The 20,037-nt window shown below is 39.9% G+C and overlaps 1 protein-coding gene across 2 annotated transcripts in view; it reads right to left on the bottom strand.

The window, feature by feature from the left end:
* The window catches only part of C5 (complement C5), a 111,867-nt gene that overhangs the window by 4,523 nt on the left and 87,307 nt on the right, over positions 1–20,037 (bottom strand). Inside the window, exons 30-39 of one of the 2 annotated variants that reach the window (XM_004641476.2) lie at positions 18,002–18,154; positions 15,475–15,537; positions 14,221–14,302; positions 13,192–13,249; positions 8,864–8,966; positions 8,441–8,515; positions 8,219–8,324; positions 6,891–6,974; positions 4,919–5,008; positions 2,440–2,523 (exon numbers count right to left, since the gene is read on the bottom strand). In XM_004641476.2, the coding sequence (XP_004641533.1) occupies positions 2,440–2,523; positions 4,919–5,008; positions 6,891–6,974; positions 8,219–8,324; positions 8,441–8,515; positions 8,864–8,966; positions 13,192–13,249; positions 14,221–14,302; positions 15,475–15,537; positions 18,002–18,154 (898 nt within the window). The remainder of the gene's footprint in view (positions 1–2,439; positions 2,524–4,918; positions 5,009–6,890; positions 6,975–8,218; positions 8,325–8,440; positions 8,516–8,863; positions 8,967–13,191; positions 13,250–14,220; positions 14,303–15,474; positions 15,538–18,001; positions 18,155–20,037) is intronic. The other variant, XM_023701599.1, reaches the window with a different exon arrangement.

A 20,037-nucleotide genomic window follows, 5' to 3' on the forward strand; every position in this document is an offset into this window, starting at 1 on the left:
GTGCACCACTGCACCCAGACCCTGTGGCCAGCTCAGCCTGCTTTGGGGGCAGGGCTGGCATGGCCCGTGGTGCTGAGATCAAACCGCGGTCCCTGTACTTGCGTAAGCTGGCGCTTTAGTCTGCTGAGCTATCTCGCTGGCCCAGTGCACAGTAATTCTTATGTCAGCATAAGAATGTATAGCATAAGTATTTTGATATTCATATAAGTTCAAATGTTGCAGTAAACATTAAAAATGAATGTCCAGAATTGCAAGATTAACATATGTGAAGACTGATTAATATTTCCTTTTAGGTAACATAACAATGAATCTTCTAAATCCATAGCAGCTTAGGAGTCCTCTGATACTGCATGAAATTCAGACTAGTCTGGAATGTCTTTTGGTGCTATGCAAAATAAGCATGAGATGGTAAACCACAAGGAGGTGAACTTTTTGAAGATGGGAAAAGGGGGACTGGGAAAGGAAAGGGGGCGTAGGCGGAAAGAAGATAAAATGATCAAAATGATGTATTTATATAATACATATATTATGTAAATTCTCCCACAGATGTAAGTATTGTATATCATAAATATATGCTAATAAGATTATTTGAAAAGAATTGAGGGCTGGCCAAATAGCTCAAAGGATTAAAATGCCTGCAAGCAGGTCGAGGGGCCAGGGTTCGTTCCCTGGTCTGCTGTGCCAGCCCCACCCCTAGGGTGTGCTGAGAGAGCAACTGAGACTGGGCGTGGTGGTACATGCCTGTAATCCCAGTTCTTGGGAAGCTGTGAATAGGCGGGTCACTACAAGTCCAATCTATGCAGTGAGACCTTGTAGACCCTTCCCTAAGATACAGAAAAATAAATAATTGATACAAACAACTTGTATTTCTGAAATGGAATATACTTTATTAACTCAGTTTAAAAGAAAGAATGGCCTATCACTGCTGCAAGGGCACATGGTGCAGGACAGCTGGATGGCGGAAAGATGATTAGTGCTAAATGTTCACTTATTTCATCAGAATGGCCATCAGAAACTCAAATAAAGAAGATCCAGGAGCCAGGGAAATGGCTTGGTAGAATGAGCGCTTCCCTGGCAAGCGCAAGGGCCTGAGTCAATCCCTGGTTTCACAAAAAAAAAAAAAAAAAAAAAAAAAAAGAAGAAGAAGAAGAAGAGGAGGAGGAAGAGGAAGAGGAAGAGGAAGAAGAAAGATTCGTGATCATCAATGAGGAAAAAATAAAATGATACCACAGGTCAATTTTGTGTTTGAAATAATAAAAGTAGGACATTTCTTTTCAGTGCTGATGAAACAAATAAAAATTTGTACAGTATTATTAGAGTTTTTAACCCTCTCTAGAGTATGGCCTACAGTAATAAAATATTTTCAGGTTTGAGGTACTTGATAGAATTTCAAGAAAGAAAAGCTATCACAATTTAGATACATGGTCCCACTTATTATGGAAATTATAGATACTGAAATGAGCAAACAGCTTTTCAGAAGACATAAATAGCACTCTAAGATAAATTTTGAGAAAGCTGTTTTAAGTGACTTAAAATGAAAGTGGACTTTGAAGATGGTTTATAATTCTTGGTTGATTCCAAGCTACTAGGAGGAATAACTGTGTCTCAGTTATTCTTCTCTTGTTGCTGGGACAAATACCCGACGCCCAAAACGAAGGAAGGAAAGGTTTATTTAGCTCACAGTTAGTGGAGATTTCAGTCCATACTCAGCTGGCTCCAAGGCAGAGCGGCACAGGGCAGAGGGCAGCAGTTCATGGCAGCAGCAAAGAGCAAGAGGAGCCAAGGGAGGAGTAGCAACAACATTGGGTACAGAGAGGAAGTCTGTCTCTCTTAAGTTGCTTTCAGGCTATCCGCCCAGGCTGAGGGAAGTACTCACACCCATACTCCTAGCAGTACTAAGACCTATAATCCCAGTGAATCATGAGTTAATCTCAAACTCTAAAAGTCCCCGCCCCATGACTGCATGAGGTTTTTGAGGGACAACTAGACACAAACCATAACAAACTGAAAAACATCAAACTATTTTGCAGAGATTGGAGCTAAAAGGAGTCAGTGAGAAATACTTATATAAACTTTGAAAAAAGTTAATTCGATTATTATTATATTTGTGATAATATTTATATTCCCATGGGGAGTGGATCCATGCCCGGAACACAGCCTCAGTCCTTTTCTTGTCCCCTTCCCTGCACCCCACCTCCCTCCCTCTCTCTTGATCTCCCTATTCGAGAATGATCTGTCTCTCTACTTCCTGTTACCTGTCTTTTATTTTCCCTTTCGTTATCATTTGGGCTTCTCAAGATACATCTCCTCAAATATAATTCACACTTTATGCAGGCAGAAGCCCAACTGCTTTATTCAGGCCATGTCCTCTGTGTCCCTCATAATGCCGGGCACGTAGTAGTAAGTATCTGTGGACTGAAAGAATGAATGAATTCTTACCTGCTTTGTAGACATCCAGAAGAGTTGCGGTGTGCTTGACAAAAACATTTTCTTTCGTTGTGGATGTGATGCTGACTTTATAAGCTGGTGACAAAACAAAACAGGACCAAAGCTAACTAATTTGAGCTGAATACCACTAATGCCAGGTTCAGTAAAAGCCAGAATTTGTCAAGCAGATGAGAACTGAAGCAGGGAAAATCAGTTGGGTCACCCTGAAGTTGATTTTATTCTTTCCAGGATCCTCCCCAGATCTCTTTGACCAAACCATTGCAGTCTTTAGCCCTGGCTAAACAATAGGCTGGCTAGGATAACAGCCATACTAAGTGACATGAAGTAAGCAGACAAGAGCAGCTTGCGTTAGAGGCAAAATTCAGATGCAAATATTTTAGGGATTGAGGTGAGTGTGCCTCAGGCCTATGTGCCCCTTTGCAGATCTGGTCCTTCTCCACCTGGCCACACAGGAATCCTCATCTACATTCCTGGTAAGCCACCTTGCTTCCCGGCTTGGCTTCCTGTACATTCCACTGTTATGTTTGGTTTTTATCAGGATTCTGTTTTCTCCCTCATTCTTGCCTAGATTGGCAAGTACCTGACACGGACCTTCCCCAGTCCTGTTTTTGAAGATTCAGACATCTACATGGTATATGTGACCTCAGTTTTGGAATAACCAGGTTAAAGGGAACCAGCCCTTATATTCGTCCTCATTTTAAGAAGTCTTTATTTTTTTCTGGATGGGCTTGAAATGAAAGACCTAAAATATGTGTCCATATCTGAGATCCTAACAGTCTACGTACCTATCCCAGACACAGAGAGATGGTTGATAAAGAAGTGAATTCACCGTGGCAGAATCACAGGTTATGTAAATTACTGGCTTAAAATGTGTGAAAGATGGTCTGAATTTCATATTTGTAAATTTCTGTGGGAGATCGAGGCAGTGTACCTGCTATTTGGGGGCAAGTGTTAGGAGGGAAAGACTGTACTGTGCTTCTGTTGTTACTCCTGGACCAGCTTACAGTCTCTGGAAAAAAGACAGTGAGGTGTTCGCTGGAAAGTAATACAATAAACTCAGGTAACATTTATCCTCCACGATAAGATACATTTCTGGTATTTCAGAGTTAAAATAGTCCTAAGAAGGAGGGAAAAATTAGTGAGATTTATGTTTGCTGGCTAAAACAATACAGTACTCTCATCAGGTCTAAATATATTTTTAAGATTGCAGTGGCTCTTGGCTGAGACAGGCAGCTTTTTAAAGAATCCAGATGAATTACAGTATACAAAATTTATTCTGATGGGGGTATTTCCACTAAAGGACTTCAGTAGACCATGAAGGAAATAGTACTGAACACAAGGATACATGCTAGTTCTGCTGAGTACTCCCTACACGACTTCGAGCAAATTAATCTTTTGAAGCCTCAATTTCTTCCCTGATAAAATAGTAATAAAGTTCTGTTACCCCTAAAGGTTCTTACAAAACCTGATGGGAACCCATATATGAAATCAGTTGGTAAATGTAAAGTGCCAAACCAGCTATTCTTATTGTATTTATACATAGTACCCTTTAGTCTTCAAAAATAAAGGAGCTGAGATAATATACAGTGTGATCCTTCTACCTTGTGGCGTGTGTGTGCGCGCGCGCGCGCGTGTGTGTGTGTGTAGCCCTCCTTTTCTCTCAATCTCTTTCTCAAAATAAAAGAACCAGAAATAAACATGGGAAACTATGGATAGAAAAGAAAGTTATTTCTATCAGGAGCAGGGCAACAGGCTATAATTGTACTTGTGCACGGCTTTAGTTCTGAGATCTGGACAGCTGGGGAGCATCTTGGTTTTGAAGTGCAGAGAGTCTCAAATACAGATTAAAGCTACATATATTAAAAATTATTTAGTAGATGTGCTTTTGTGATGAAGAGATTTTTAAAGAACCAAGCCCTCAAAGCTTTGCTTGTTTCTGTCTCTGCTCTTTCAGCTGGGAGAATACAAAATTGAAAATTTATACCTCTCTCTATAGCTTCTCCACAGTTCCCTTACAATACATTTTAGTGCCTGCAGCTCAAACACACATAAAAGTGCCTTGGCTGGGTGTGCACGTCAGTCCCATTATTTTAAGTGAAAAAAAAATCATGTTTCTATATTGAAGAATAAATAATTCTGGGGCTGGTGAGATGGCTCAGTGGTCTAAAGCACCTACTTAGAACAAACTTAGCAAAGCACAGGGACCGCAGTTCAATCCCCCAGCACCACATGCCAGCCAGTCCCGCCCCCTGGTGGCCTGAGCTGGACACACACACACACACACACACACACACACACACAAAAGAATAAATAATTCTTCACCTTCTGATAATTGATGGCATTTTCCTCCAAGGGAACAAATGCACGCTGTGTTCACATAACCATTATGCAAAGTTTTTGGTCTTTCTAATTGGTCATGTATTCATACAATTTCATATTTAAAGGAACTCTATTAAACTTTTGAACTTACCATATGTAATTTCTGGCTTGCATGCTATTTCTTTCCTAGCGGCTGCAGAGATTGTCAGATCCAATTCTTTCTTCAGCTGCCCACAGTCAGCTGGATTATATGAAGAAGAGAATGGTTTGGTTTATAGAAAGAAGCAGTCACTATCTTTGAGAGCAAATTTGGTATCTTGTGAAAACCATGTTTTCCCTCTCATCAATAAAGCATTATTACATAAAGTAAAAGATTACTTAAAGCAAAAATGAAACTAAAATCAAAACAAATTTTTTGACCATAAGATTTATTCACAGGATGGGCATTCACTGATATTCAACTCTAGAAATGTCCATGTTTCTTTTAAATAAAGGAGGACATTTTCCATTTTGGGTGTACTTAGAATCCTTTGAAGTATTAAAAATGATAATGTGACTGATTAATAGCTATAACATGGTGCATGCAGTAAACACCTCTGCAATGTGCAGATATTAAGGTTTTTTATTTTACAGAGACTAAAAGTAAAAAATATTAAAAACTACACAGAATCTCAAAATAAGATGATAGGAACTCAATGATGGTTGTTATATTACATATTATTATCTTCAAAGTTATTGTTCAGGTTAAAGATATAGGCTTGCACAATTAATCAAAAACCTTAATCATTAACTGTGCCTTTCAAAAAATCAACAGAAATTAGTGGTACAATTATCTTTGCTGTTCTCTCTCTTTCTTCTCTCCTTTTCCCCACCCCAGCTGTTCTTTCCTTCGGAGTAGCTTCTTTCCCTTTCACAGTATTATTGTACCTTTTGGATCTTATTTACTCTTTCAGTTTCTTACACTAAGGAGACAATAGGATGTTTACACATGCAGGTATGATCTATTCACTAAATGACCATACTCCCCAGACTGTTGTACAGATTCACTGCAATCCTGATCAGAAAACCATTAGTATATCTAGAGGAAAAATTTCTAAAGTTATTTTAGAAGGGAAGAGACCTAGTGTAGGTAGTAAAAGCAATGCTGGGCAACAAAGGAAAGGAAGGAGTCACAATCCCTGACTTGAAATTATACTACCAAGATACTATAATAAAATCAGCAGCATACTGGCCAAAAAACAGATCCAAGAATCAATGGAACAAATTAAAAGATGCAGACACAACTGCAAACCCACTCAATCACAAGGGGCCAAACATGTTCACTGGAAGAAAGATAGCCTCTTTAATAAATGGTGCTGAATATTAAGGATTTTGAACATGAAATCAAAACAAGCTCAGACCTTCATTGTTCCATTTGGTTACTGGTGAATCCTGAATCTTTTCCTTGGTCAAAAAGAATGTCTTGGATTTACAAAAGACTGAATGGAACTAGACAATAAAAGAGAATTCCATAACCAGGTGGTCTAAGGGGATGGGCAGGAAATGAACTAGTTGCTTAACGCTGAGTCTGTTCTCTTTGGTTGTGATCTTATGTTAAAAAGGTTGGGTGGGGCCTGCCAGATAGCTCAGTGGATTAAAGCACCTGCTTAGGCAGACACAGGGGTAGGGGGTTTGATCCCCAGCCTGCCATGCCAACCCCCCGCTGGGTGTGTTGATATGGTGACTGTGACTGGGTGTGGTGGCATGTGACTGTAATCCCAGTGCTTGGGAGGCTGAAAACAGGAGGATCACTACAAGTCTGATCTGTGTAGTAAGACCCTATAGACCCTTACTAAATACATATTAAAAATATATTGGGTGAAAGTGGAAATCCCACACCATGTTACCCTCATGGTGGTCAACAACCATGAGGACATTATTTCTTTGCTCCTGTAGAGCATTCCATTGGGTTGTGCAGGAATCTTGGAAGAGGAGATGCTCTTAACAATGCTCACTCATTTTCATTCAGCTGAGATTACATTTCTACTTCTGAGAGATGATAATAGCTTCTCCCAGATTAACCTCAGATTAGGATGGGCTGCATCCAATAAGCATGCAACCTACACAGGTCAGATGAAGTTTACCTTCTATGCACTTGCATGTTGCTTCTTCACAGACTTTCTGAAGGTTGGTGTTAGAAGAGCTATAAAACATGGTACACTGTTTATCTGTGGCAAAAAGAGTACAGTTATGAGAAATGGCTTGATTGATATACAACACATGCACTGGTTAGAGAGTCAGAGGTCGCCTCGTCTAAACACTTCCTTTTATGGCTAAGGCCAAGAGTGGTTAATTATGAATTGGCTGTCTTGAGAATGCTCTCTGCACTGTTACAGAGATCTCCCCTTATTAGCTAAGTTCTGTGCTTGAAATCTTACTGTTCAATAGTCACCTCTTAGGATGAAAGTTATTTAACTCTCCTGCAAATGAGATGAAAACAGTTACATGAATAATGACTGAAAGAACTGCAATTATTTAGACTTGGAGTCAGAGTTCGGTTCACTTGAAGAATTTTCTAACAAATAGAACAGCCAAGGTCAAGTCACCTGTTCTGTCTCCAATCACTTAACATTTCTCGAAGTGGCTAAGTAGTCAAATGTGGGATTATTCATTCAACAACACACTGAACTTGACACCATGTTGGATATTAGGGATGCAGGATGGAAATATTTTGTCTGGGATTGGTAAGTAAGAAAGATACACAATATAACATAAAATAATTTCAGTGCAATGTGGCAATTGTCATAATAATGGCGTTCTGCAAGTGACAGTAAGAACACGGATGGGTAGAAGTTATCCTAGCATCAGTGAAACAGAAGCATAAGAGTACATTGGCTTTTTAGGAACAAGATATACAGTGAATACTCACAATGTACACCATAGATAAGTTTGAGGAAAAGAATATTTTTATTAAATTTAATTTTATTATTTCATTTTGAGAAGTAAAAGACAAAAACAAGAACAAAAATCAGAAACAATGACAGAAACAGGGTAACATACAACAGTACATATGTTACAGATCTTCAGAACAAGAATAGTTGATTAACAATGGTTGAAATAGTATCTATTTTATTGTCAAATCTGTTGCTCAGATTAACAGATATGGTTATGTAAGATTGGGCATATGATTGCATATTTTTGCTTGTTTGAGGAAAAGAATTTTAAAGGTGGGAGCAATATATTCCAGCTATTTAAAAAAATAAAGAAATTGAGGACAGAGATGTAAAATGATTTTCTCATTATTATGAAGTAATTTGAATAGTTCAGAAGATCTATATGCAATAGTTTGGGTATTTAGGTAGTGAGGTGTATGAAGTGGGAACTAAGAGAACCAATATCCAGTTTATAGGTTTTCAGTAAATTTCTACAGGTTATGTAAACTTTGAAGAAATTTTAGAGTAGAGTTGATTACCTGGTCTATGATACTCGTATACCGTGAAAGTAGCAGGATTCAGAAACCCAACTTCAAAAAGTTCAAATATCCGGAATCGGACACAAAGGAAATCATTGGAGGGAATCTGTTTGACAAATTTGAAGATTTAAGAAAATTATGAGGGAGAGAATATTTGCCATGATTTAGTCTTAAATTTTGTACAGTAAGAGTAAGGGAAAAGTAACAAGAGGTAAAGCTTACCGAATTCACTTGCAAAATAATGTGTCCATCTTTGACTTGGTAATCAGTTAATAGTTGATCCACCCCTTCCACGAGCTAAGGAAGGAAATAGAAAAAGTTGAATTTAATTTTCGTCATCTTCATGTTTCATCGCATTCATCTGTTGGTGGGCCGTTAAACCACAGGCATGTGATCCACTGCACAGTGGAGTTGAAGAGCAGTTCTTAAAAAGTTTGAGCACGTTAGCACAGGCACTCATTTTTTGGACCATGTTATGCTTCTGATTCATTTTTATAAACCAAAACTTTGGTACACTGTTGTTTCGGAAAGAATGTTTTAGGTAATTGTATGAAGGTGACACATTAAATGAAAGATTAAATGTTATCTATAAAATAATTTAGGAAAGATCCCAAGCCTTCACAACATGTAAAAGGAAACACTTGCAGCTCCTAAGTCTTCTTGGTTTGCACCGATGCCAGTAGGCAGAGAGATGTCCATCACGGCATGGGAGGACCCGGATGATGACTCCTCCTTGCTCGGTATGTAGCTGAAACAAATAAGAGATGGGGAAACAGAATGAATATATGCCTAAGATTCCTGAAGAAAGGACCCCTATCATTAGCAGGTTTTATTTTTTGAATCTGAGTCTTCATTTATGTAGTCCTCTATAGCACCTGGATCAGAATATCTGAATTTTACAGTTGCACGAGATCTTTGAGACAACTATTTGAACTCTTTACTCAACTTGGCCAGTAATTTCAAGGGACCACCATTCTGAGCACAGAAGTCATTCACTCCAGCTGAACTAACTGTGGAAACTGAGGAAGAAAGTTACACGGCTAGAACAAGCACAACTGCATACAATCCAGGGTTTTTTTTTGTGTGTGTGTGTCTTTTTTTTTCTTTTTGGTACTGGGGATTGAACTCAGGACTTTGTACTTGCTAGGCAGGAGCTTATGCTGCTGAGCTATCTCCCCAGCCCTTAAATCCAGATTTCTTAATTATCGCTCTAGTTCTTTTTCTAGTGAATTAGGTTCTAAGTTAAAATTAGTTATGAAAGAGTGCTGGGGTGATAGCTCGGTGGTCTACACACCTGCCTGGCAAGCAAAAAGACCCAGGTTTGATGTCTGGTACCAAATGCTGCGCCAGCCCCAGGACCCTGGGAGTGGTGGCACATGCCTATAATCCCAGCGCTGGGGAGGCTGAGACAGGAGGAACACTACGATTCCAGCTGCACAGTGAGACCCAATACCAAATAAATAAATACTAAAAATTTTTAAAAATTACTTGTGAAGAATGACCTTCCTATTTCTGAATAAAAAATAAAAACAAAACAATTAGTTGTATATGGAAAAGAGACTTAATAAACATGTCCAGGAACAGACTGGAAGAAAATAGATTAGCACTTACTTTTTCTGAATGGTGAGGTTATATCTGGTTATGCTATTTCTTGCCCATATTTTTCTCTATTTTCCTTATTAGCGGCTTTCTTTAAAAAATAATGTTTCAAGTACTGTCATTTGTCTAAGAATCAAGCTAGGGGCAAGTTAATGAGAAGCACAAAGGTGATGAAAATGGGAGCTTTTGTTCTGTTTCATAAGAGAAAGGAACACTGAAAGGAGGATTTAGAAAATGAGTTTTATCTTGGTTCTGCTGAGGGTTTCCACAAACATTTCTCCTTTCTAAGCTTATTTGTGAACAGCTTTTATCCCACCTCTGCTGAGTGGGATTCCCACAAGTCTTTTCTTCTTTATAAGCTCATTTATACAGGAAATATAAACTTGTGCTTTAAACTTATCTTTATGATTCTAAGACTTTGGCTTTGAATGGGGAGATGTGGTGCTACCGTGGAGCTGGGGGCGGGGCAAAGACAGCGTTTCTTTCTGCACAAGTGGACTGTATTGGAGGCTGGAATTTGAAGTCAGGATGAAAAGAAGAAACTGAGAAGACAGCTTCCTAAGGGGGAAAATGAACCAATCCCATTCAATACAATAAATACTAGTGAAATGGTAGACACATGAGTTAGTGAGATGTCAAAGCATACACTTTTCTCAGTTATACCTTATAAGGCATACATAAAACAGCCTCTGAAGTTTTAGATATAATAGCTGCCACATAATTAAAAGTATTGGAAAATCTCTGACTTGTCAAAGTGCAACCCCGTTCTCCACCGCATGCCCCATGTTGGACAGAATATCTAAGACATCTTAGAACTGTACCGTGGGGGTCTAAGCATCTCCCTAATTGGCTGGGTAGAGGCAAAGAACTCTTGCTCACAGATGCAAATACTCGTCACAAGGATGGAAAAGGGCCTCCAGGGCGGAGTGTCTGTGAAAAGGTTGCCAGCGCCTTGATGGCTGGTTGTCATGGTGACCGTTTCAACCAAGGAACTGAAATCCTGCTTTCAAGAAGCTCTTTGCCTGCTGCCAAAACCAGCAATCTTCCCTAAAGGCATTTTGTTGCAAGAGAAATTAAATCCTTCTTTTTCCCTTTTCTTCTTTTATGAATACAACAGAGAGGTTGTAAAAAGCAAAATTTACGAAAGAGACCCTCTGAACACAGAAACTGTGTGCTGGCATTTTTTAATCAGGCCAGAGAATATTTGAAGGCAAAGAATTTCTTACATGAATAAGAGGACTACACAGTCACTTTTGGAATTTACCCAAACTAACTTCAGTGTCACAGAGCCAAATGCATATCCCTCCCACCTTTCTTGAACAGCCTGTCTCCAATTTGTAAAAACCAAAGGACAGAATATTCAGTATCACATTTTTACTCGTTTTCTTTTGTGTATTGACCATGGAATTAGACCTCCTGTCAATAAAGTCAACTGGAAGAGTTTTTGGTGACAGCTTTTTTATATGTAGTAGATATATAGACATTTTGAACGGGCAGAAACTCTAAGGTGACATAGCCCAATATCCTTGGGTCACAGGAATTCTGGAGCTTATTTCAGCTTATTCGGTGAAAGTCACAGGGGTACTTCCTGGCATGGGGTCCCACCCCATTATCAGAGATTCTTTCTTCATGCCAACTCTAGATGCTGCCCTGTGGAGTGTCATGTGTTGATTCTAGCTCTGCTCAAAAGCTTGCCTGCCCTTTCCTCCCCGTGACTACTGATCCTGCTCCTATAAGTACCCAAGAGTAAGAACGGTAGTTGAGAGGAAGGAAACTGCTAGGGAAGGGCTAGGGAGGGAGGAAAGACACTTGGGAGGGAACAGAGCAGAGACTGGCCAAAGCCAGAAGCAGGGAATGCTGCCAAGAAAGCAAGCAGGTTGAGGTAGTTGAGGGCAGCTGAAGAAGCAATGCCATTAAACTCACAAGCAGGGCCAAGCAACCGCCAGGAGGGAGGCAGGAAAAAACAATTTGTTGTTTCTTGGGACTGATGGTCTCAGGTTAGTCTGACTGAAAGAGTTGGCTGGAATACTAGATTTGGCCTCAGGGATCAGGGAGGGGGATGCTTTTGCCTTTTTTGAGGTCTTGTTTTCTTTATTTCTAAAATAGAAGAATTCCTGTATCATTTCCAAAGTCGCTTTGTGCTCTAATCTATTAACTACTCAGCTACTAAGTTATCCACACTGAGTGTCTTGGTAGTATATGCGATTATAAATACAAAAAGAAAAGTATCATTCAGGAGTGGTGCTGGCATTGGCAATAAGAAGAATTAAGAGGATGTAACACAGGAGGCAGGACTGGGAGGCAATGGATAGAAGAAGGAAGAAGCCCAAGTTCAAGCTCTGTCTTCATCATGAACAGATTCACTTTTTGTCATAATTTATGCAAAATATATATATGGATATTTTCAAAACAAGTGTACTCTTTCACAGCCCTGCAGGATGGTGGCATGATGAGCAGGCTGATAAGCCCCCAAGGGGTCCAAGTCCCAATCACTAGAACTATGACGGCTATGTAATGTGGCAAAAGGGACTTGAGAGACGAGGTTAAGGATCTAAAATTTTTGTGGATTACCTGGGTGGGCCCAGTGGAATCACAAGGGTTTTTATAAAGGAGTCAGAGAAGGATGCGACATTGGAAATAGGAGTCAGAATCAGACCCTGGAGCCCTAGCATTGAAGACAGAGGAAAAGGCCAGAAGCCAAGACACACAAGCAGATTCTTCTAGAATCTGGAGAAGTTAAAGAAATGGATTCACCTCTAGAGGTTCTGGAAGAAATACAGCCCCCTCGTATGTAGCACCTGGATTTAAACTTCTGACCTTCAAAATTGTAAGGGAAGATATTTGCATGAAGTTGGCAGTAAATTGTTTCCTAGTGGCAATAGGAGGTGACATTGCCCAGTTTAGGCCTTGCATTTAGTTAGCAGGGGGAGTCAGCATCAATGATCCTTAACCTTGGCTCCTCCAGAATGACCCCTCAGGGTGTGGTCTGAGTTCCGCCATTGCTGAAAGTTTGGACAGCAATGAGCAGCCTAAGCTGAGAATGGCTGAGAATTTTGCTGGTTCATTGTGATTTTTCTAAGAGAGTGGGAACTGCATACAGGTGTAACCTTTTTTCACTTTTTCTCCAATACTTAGATCACATCTCTGCCCTTCTGAAAGAACCACAACAAGAATTTGCCCAACTGCTTGAGTCAGGAGACAAAAACAGGAGAGAAAGCCATGTGAGCAAAATCAAACCACATATTTAAGAATATTTGCTATAGTCTACATTTTAAATATGAACAGATGGTCCTCTGGACATCTTAAAATTCAAAACAATATAGAGAAATAGGATAGCAAAAGTAAGACACTGAAATCGGCACTGAATGGCTCACCTGGCACATGCTATTAAGTGCGTGTATCCTGAGTCACCGTAGCCACCGTCCCTGGATGCTAATAAACAAATGAACACAAAGTAAGTGGATTTTAGCTGTTTTGGAACTTGTCAGAACAGATCATTCATGAGAAAGTCTAAACACATTTAAAAAAGATTTATGATTTGAAAATTGGCACTTCTGGTGATTTTAATGGAACTTCATGGCTACTGGTAAAACGAAGAAGATGTCAAATAATTAGAGCAGTTCTCTGCTATCAAAGAATCTATAATTTCTGTAAGAAATGGTTTAGCATAAGTGTGTATTGGAAACATGTTTGGGGGATGTTGAAGGAGGTGCAACTGATGCCTGGATTTGCTGGTGGTTGGAAGGTTTCTGCAGGATCGGGCCACTGAGCCACCTATGGAAGCAGCATACACCCTGGCCCTGGGGCAGAGCTCAGAGGAAGAGGACAGGAGAGCACGAGCTCTTCTTCTTGGACACGGAAGTGAGAGTCAACCTGCAGAGGCATGAGAAGCCTGCAGGCTTTAAAATAAAAAGGTTGGGGGCAAAAATCAGAAGACCATAAGTATTGGAGACTATCAAGGTAAAAGAGAGGCAGAAAATGTGTGCTCACTGGATCTGAGGGGTCAGAAAGCCTAGGCATAGAAAACTAACAGGGTTACAAGAAAATGGAGGGCCCGGGAATGAAATGCCAACATAAATGTCATGGAAATTCAAAGGAATTTGACCTTTTCTTGCGTTTTCATTTACAACTAGTTGCATTCTTGAAAAGTAATATAATCAAAACATCATCACAGTAAATACAGTTAGCTAGCTATTAAATTATTTAACATTAGTTTCTATCATTAAAGAGTTATATACATTATAATAAGTGGCAGTAATGTTTACTTGGATGTCGACCTGCTGGAGAATTAGATTAAGGTATTTTGTTTGATGAAAAAGCACTTTTTCTGTACTAAGGGAAGCTCTCTCTGTGACATTCATTGTACGTGAGCCCAAATTACAATGGAAATCATGTTGTTTTACCTTCAGTGTGCTGGGTATCAATTTTCAGATGAAAGCTGCAAACTTCCTCGGAGGTACTGGTTGTATGGACTATAGTTTTTACCTACATTGGGACATAGAAATAAGAAGATTCTATTTAAAATAAGGAAATGAAAAAGCAGTTATGGCAGTACTGCTCCTGCAAAGGGAGGCTTGCAGTGGCACCTGCAGCATCCAGGAGGACTGGTGAACATCAGTGACTCATTTTCCCAATAGCCGGATTGTCACTAAATTCTGTAATTTGAAGCACAGCTGAGAAACAAGAAATGGCCTCAGGCCATCGGTCAAAGCTGACACCCTAGACTGCAGGAAGGATGCCAAGCTCTTGTCCTGATTCTGTACACTTTACATGTGTATACAACACTGTGACATTATGCCCACCTACATGCCATCAAGACAAATAATGAATTATGGGTGTGGTGTGTTTGGATGGGCAGAGGTGTTGCCAGAAGGGACAGAGAAGTGGACAGTCCACTGCCCCTCATGCACTCTCACACACAGTCCTAGAAGGAATAAATGTATTATAGACAAGAGTGTAATTTAAGCTACCAATAAAATGCTAATTTCTGCTCAGAATACAGATTAGTGGCCATTCATAACGAGATTAGAAAAACTTGTAACTACTAATTGGCTAAAACAAAGGAAACTTTAATCCTCAGATACAACACATCAATCCCCAAAGACAGTGGCTAAATAAGATGTGACTAAGTTACCAACCATAGAAAACATATATATACACGCATATGCGTACATGTGTCCTATGCATATGCACATACATGATAAAAATTATACATCCATATACAAACAAGTAGCATATAACCATTTCTGAAAAATGAGTGATTAAGTGATTTCGGCACTGTGCAAACACCATAAGGTATATTTATGAAAACTAACAAATTGTGGTGTCACTTGTGATAGCATCTTACTCAACCAGCTTCACATATGAGGCCATCCTGGATAGCAATATCATCATGCCGTGCATGAGTATATATAACTATATACTATATAATTTTTACAAATATACAGAAGGCATTCTTTTATGTATATTTGCTTAACATAGTCATTATAAAAAAACTTGAAAAAGCTGTTTAAGATAGCTAGAAAGAATTATATAATTGTTTTGAACGCCACTATAGACATGGCTATCCAAGCTTAGATGTACTGTTTTGTAGCAAAGTCCTTAACTTAGTACACATGGACGCACAACTTCTTATTGGCTCCCAACTAAATACTCACATGTACCGTAGCCAATCCACTGCTCGATCGTGTACTGATGATGAGGTCATCATTGAGAGGCACCTGGAAAGATGGATAGAGACCATGCTTGCAAGTATCATCATTTAGCAGGTAGGGAAGATACAACAATGAAAAGGGCGGGCTGACACTTCAGGGCTCTCATGAGATTAAACGGATAAGACATTGAAAATCCAATTGCCTGCAGTCCAGCGGTCTGCACTAAAAGATCCTGACACTTCCTCTTTCCCTTCCATGTTTCAGGAAGATATCTGAGTTTTCTCTCTCTTGAGCTAACAAATCCAGCACATCAGAGGTCACCTTTGTTTGCCTTTTTATTTATTCATGGTTATGGTAAGACAGAAGACTTCCTTTGGCCAGCTGAGTACATTTCTTTCAGTATCTACGCTCAAGGATCAGTATCTACCATTGGAGATTATTTTCAGCATGTGATGTGTGGTTGGAGGTTGTTTTCACTAGCAGGGAGGTATGTGATTGTAAGGTGGGTGTGAAATATCTCCGGCCCTGTTCTGCCTTGCACCCCGCTTTTACATCTTGATAGTTCATCTTGTCTGCTTGTCACTGGCCTTTGTCCAAACATCTGGCCCCCTGCTCCCACTTCCCAAGCCTGCTAAATCCATTGTTTCTTCCCGCTCTGTTGAAAGTGAAGACATGAACTCTTTTCCAGAGAAAATCTGTGATCCAAATGCTCCCTAATTTCTGGAAAGTACAGGAGAGATCATTTTGAGCAAGAGCCTGAAAAGTCAGCTTTTCCTTCACTCCAAACTGCAACCTCTCCTTTCCTCTGCCTAGCACATGAATGCAAACTGGATTTGCTGTACATAGACATATCTCAACCCTTCTTTCCAATTTTAGTAAACTGAGGAAAACTGGCCACCTTTATTATTCTCCAGACAGAATGTAGCAGTCTTCCATGGAGAACAAGTGCCTGGAGAGGCTACAAGAAAAGGTGTCCCTAAGACAAAGAAGTTTAGTGAACATTGTATATTGTGTCCCATTTCTTTCTCAGTTACTCTAATTACATACATATTAAGGAACAAGAGAATCTTGCATGGAAAATCTTGTTTAACTTATTTTAAACTAGAGTTTCCATGCTTACTTGACCACCTAACTTTTCTTCATGTAATACAACTCAGGAAGTGCTGGCGTAGACAATTCCGAACTAGATCTTATAGTCCGGGATTCACATGGAAGCAGCATCCTGGGTTCAGGTGCCGAGGAAGGTGAGAGTTAGATTTATATTTGAAATCTCTGTTCTTTAAATACTGACATAGATCTATATGCATCTTTTTTTAATGCATTTGGCACAGGGTCTCACTGTGCAGCTCAGACTCGTACTGATCCTCCTGTTTTCATCCTCCCCAGCGCTGGGATTACAGGTGTGCGCCACCCTGTTCGGTCCCGGTGGCTGGTTCAGTGCATCTGGAGGTGGCGCTGACATTGCATGTGGTACAGGGGATCAAATGTATGTCTTTATATCTGTATCTTTTCTCTTTTTCACTAGAGGCCAACAGTTCTCCATTTTTGTATTGAATTTTGTTCTTCATGCCTATATTGTTCACAAATTTTGGAGGCATGAACAGTGTGTACTTTTCCATATTATTTGTATATTTAATACAAACACAATAATCAGAAAAATATGTATTAGTAGCTGTATCCTGGCAGCTAATAGTAATATACAATCTACTTTTCTCCAATGTTTCCTTTTCCTTGGGAAATTTTCATAAGCCAAAGTTTTCACCTTTTTAATAAAAAGATTTATTCATTTATTTATTTGGTATAGGGTCTCATTACACAGGTTGGACTCAGAGTGATCCTCTTGTCTCAGTCTCTCCAGTGCTGGGATTACAGGCCTGTGCCACCATGCTCAGTTTCAGTGGCTGGCATAATGCGGAGCATGGCATGTGGTACTTAGGACCGAACCTGAGTCCTTGCACTTGCAAGACAGGCACGTAGACTGCCCAGCTATTTCTCTATTCCCAAGTTTTTACTTTTAAAAATATCCAGCAGTAGCAAAAGATACGAGGCAAGGAATTTGGAAATTTAATGGCTAAATCCAACCTGGCTACAGCCTACATATATGACTAGGGCCAAAGGAACCACCGACTCCCAAACACCTTTCCCCGTACCCTGTGATGGTAACATGTGTGCTGTTACCTTTGCCTAGAACACTCTCCTGATTCCCACAAGGGGCTAGCTTGTTCTGCTCCTTCCAGATTTGACCCGCACATCTGGGCATGTTAGACAAATGCCCCTCTTTGCAGCCTGGTTCTAGGGCCCCTCTCTTCCACATTTCATGTACCCACCCAGGATCTTATTTTTCACTGTCTGTTTAAATGACTGTCTTTGGGTTTGAATTTAGAACCACATATATAACAGATACCTCTGCCTAGGACATAGCAGGCACTCAACATATGTTTACATAGCGAAGTGCATTGGTACAATAAGGGTGGAACAGATGATCTCAGTGGTTCCATACAACTGTAAAACATTACAGAAAATTAGTTACCTCTACTGGTCTCCCGAGGAAATTCTTGTCTGTCATCTTATAATGGTAGAAATCACCTTTGTGCTTGTAGGACACATTGATATCCATATTCAATTGGGGTTGTTTAATGAGAAGTGAATATTCTGTCAGGCCCTCAATGGCATTAATTGTATCCTATTAATAGTCAACAAGAGAGGGAAATATGTTTAGTCTACGTATATAACTCCTATGTACCAACAGGTAGGGAGGACTGTCTGAAGATAAAACTCCAGCTGACTGAATGAAGCCAGTTACAGGCCCTATTGTAGAGAAGGAAGATCTTGCTCTCCCTAGTAAAGATGTTACCAGGAATAGGAAGGGAATATGGCTTTCCAGCTGGGTTTTCTCTGGACTCTGTGTAAGGCAAGTCACTCCTGGTGGAATGCCCCCACTTCTGCTTGGTTATCTTGCTCATTCTCCAGTCTTAAATACTTTCATAGTGAGGCTACAATCTGTCCTATGCCATGATTCTATGCTTCGATGTTCATTTTTCTGCCTACTATATCAATTTCTAATGCCATCTATCTCAATTTATGCTAATTTTATTTATAGTTAGTTTATTGTTGACCCTCCTACTCCATAATGTGAGATGCATGGGACAAATAGGTAGTGTATATTTCTTGGTATTTGCTATGATTTGAATGTTTCCCCTAAAGTACCTTAAGGTACATTGTACCTTAATCCCCAATGTGGGAGGGTTGAAGGTAGAGCCTAATGGCAGGAGTTGGGGCCACAGGAGTGAGTGGATCCCGTATAAAGGGATGAGTTTGTCCCCTCTTGTATTCTCTTGTGGTTCCTTCTTGCCTTCTCTTTTCCCTTCCTTCATGGGGTGATGCAGCAAGAAGGCCCTTGCCAGATGCTGGTCCCTGAGTCTTGGACATCTAGCCTCCAGAAGCATGAGCATCTCCCCAGAACATTTCTGTTCATTATAAATGACCACACCTGTGGTATTCTGTTACAGCAGCACAAAACTGATGAACAGCATCCACTGCATTTAGTAGGTACATATGGCAGCTATTCAACACACATTTGTTGAAGGAATAATAAATGAATGAGTGGTATCACTTGGACTGCATCTTTCTTATCTATAGAATCAGGAAATGTGACTAGATCAGGGATGTTAAATACACAGCTGATGCCCCTGCCTATATCCATGGCAGCCAGTGTTATTCAACTGGGCTCATTAAACCTATCATTGCACCCATGGTGAAACCCATCCGATGTTCACTAAATCAATCCTAAAGGATCCTTGCACCTCTAAATTTTATATGCATACATATATGCACTCTGTTATCAGCTAACCATCCTGGAGACAGATGATGTTGACACTCGAGCTAAACTTTGAATATAGACATATAATGAAATACCACTTAATTGCAGAAATATAAAAATGTGCTGTGCGAGTTGTTGGCATACAAGTACCCTGGAGTGTGCTCACGCATGCCTGGATAGTGCAGTCAGTGAGGGGCATGTTGAGAGCTTTCAAGGATTCAGATAGCCCCTGCAGCACAGGTGCTATACGTTTGTCACCAGTGGTTCAAATCAGTCACTCAGTGTGGCCTTTTGACAAAGTCAAGAGACATGGTAAGCAAGAGGTGCATTAAGCTGTGGAGTAATATGGCACACTGTTTCACAGCAACCTTTTTGATAAGTAGAATGAGTACAAATTGAGATTATGATTTAAAAAAAGTACAGTACAGAGGCAGACAGTGTAGTTCAGTGGTAGGCTGGGTGCCTGGCATGGGCGATAATACCACTGTTATTATTATCGCTCTAGCATTCATTGTCAAGTATGTGCACTACACATGTGTGCTGTGCTGCTACATGAGGATAAGGGAAATAGGTTTGCTTATACTAGTATCGCCACAAATATGTTAGTGATGTGTGAAACTATGACATTTAGATTACTACAATGTCACTAGACAATAAGAATTTTTCAGCTCCATTATAATCTTCTGGACTACTGTTGAATATGCAGTCTGTTGTTGACAAAGAGATCATTATGTGGCACATGACTA

Source organism: Octodon degus, unplaced genomic scaffold (assembly GCF_000260255.1).
Source record: "Octodon degus isolate 3935 unplaced genomic scaffold, OctDeg1.0 scaffold00137, whole genome shotgun sequence".
In the NCBI taxonomy this organism is placed as follows: domain Eukaryota; kingdom Metazoa; phylum Chordata; class Mammalia; order Rodentia; family Octodontidae; genus Octodon; species Octodon degus.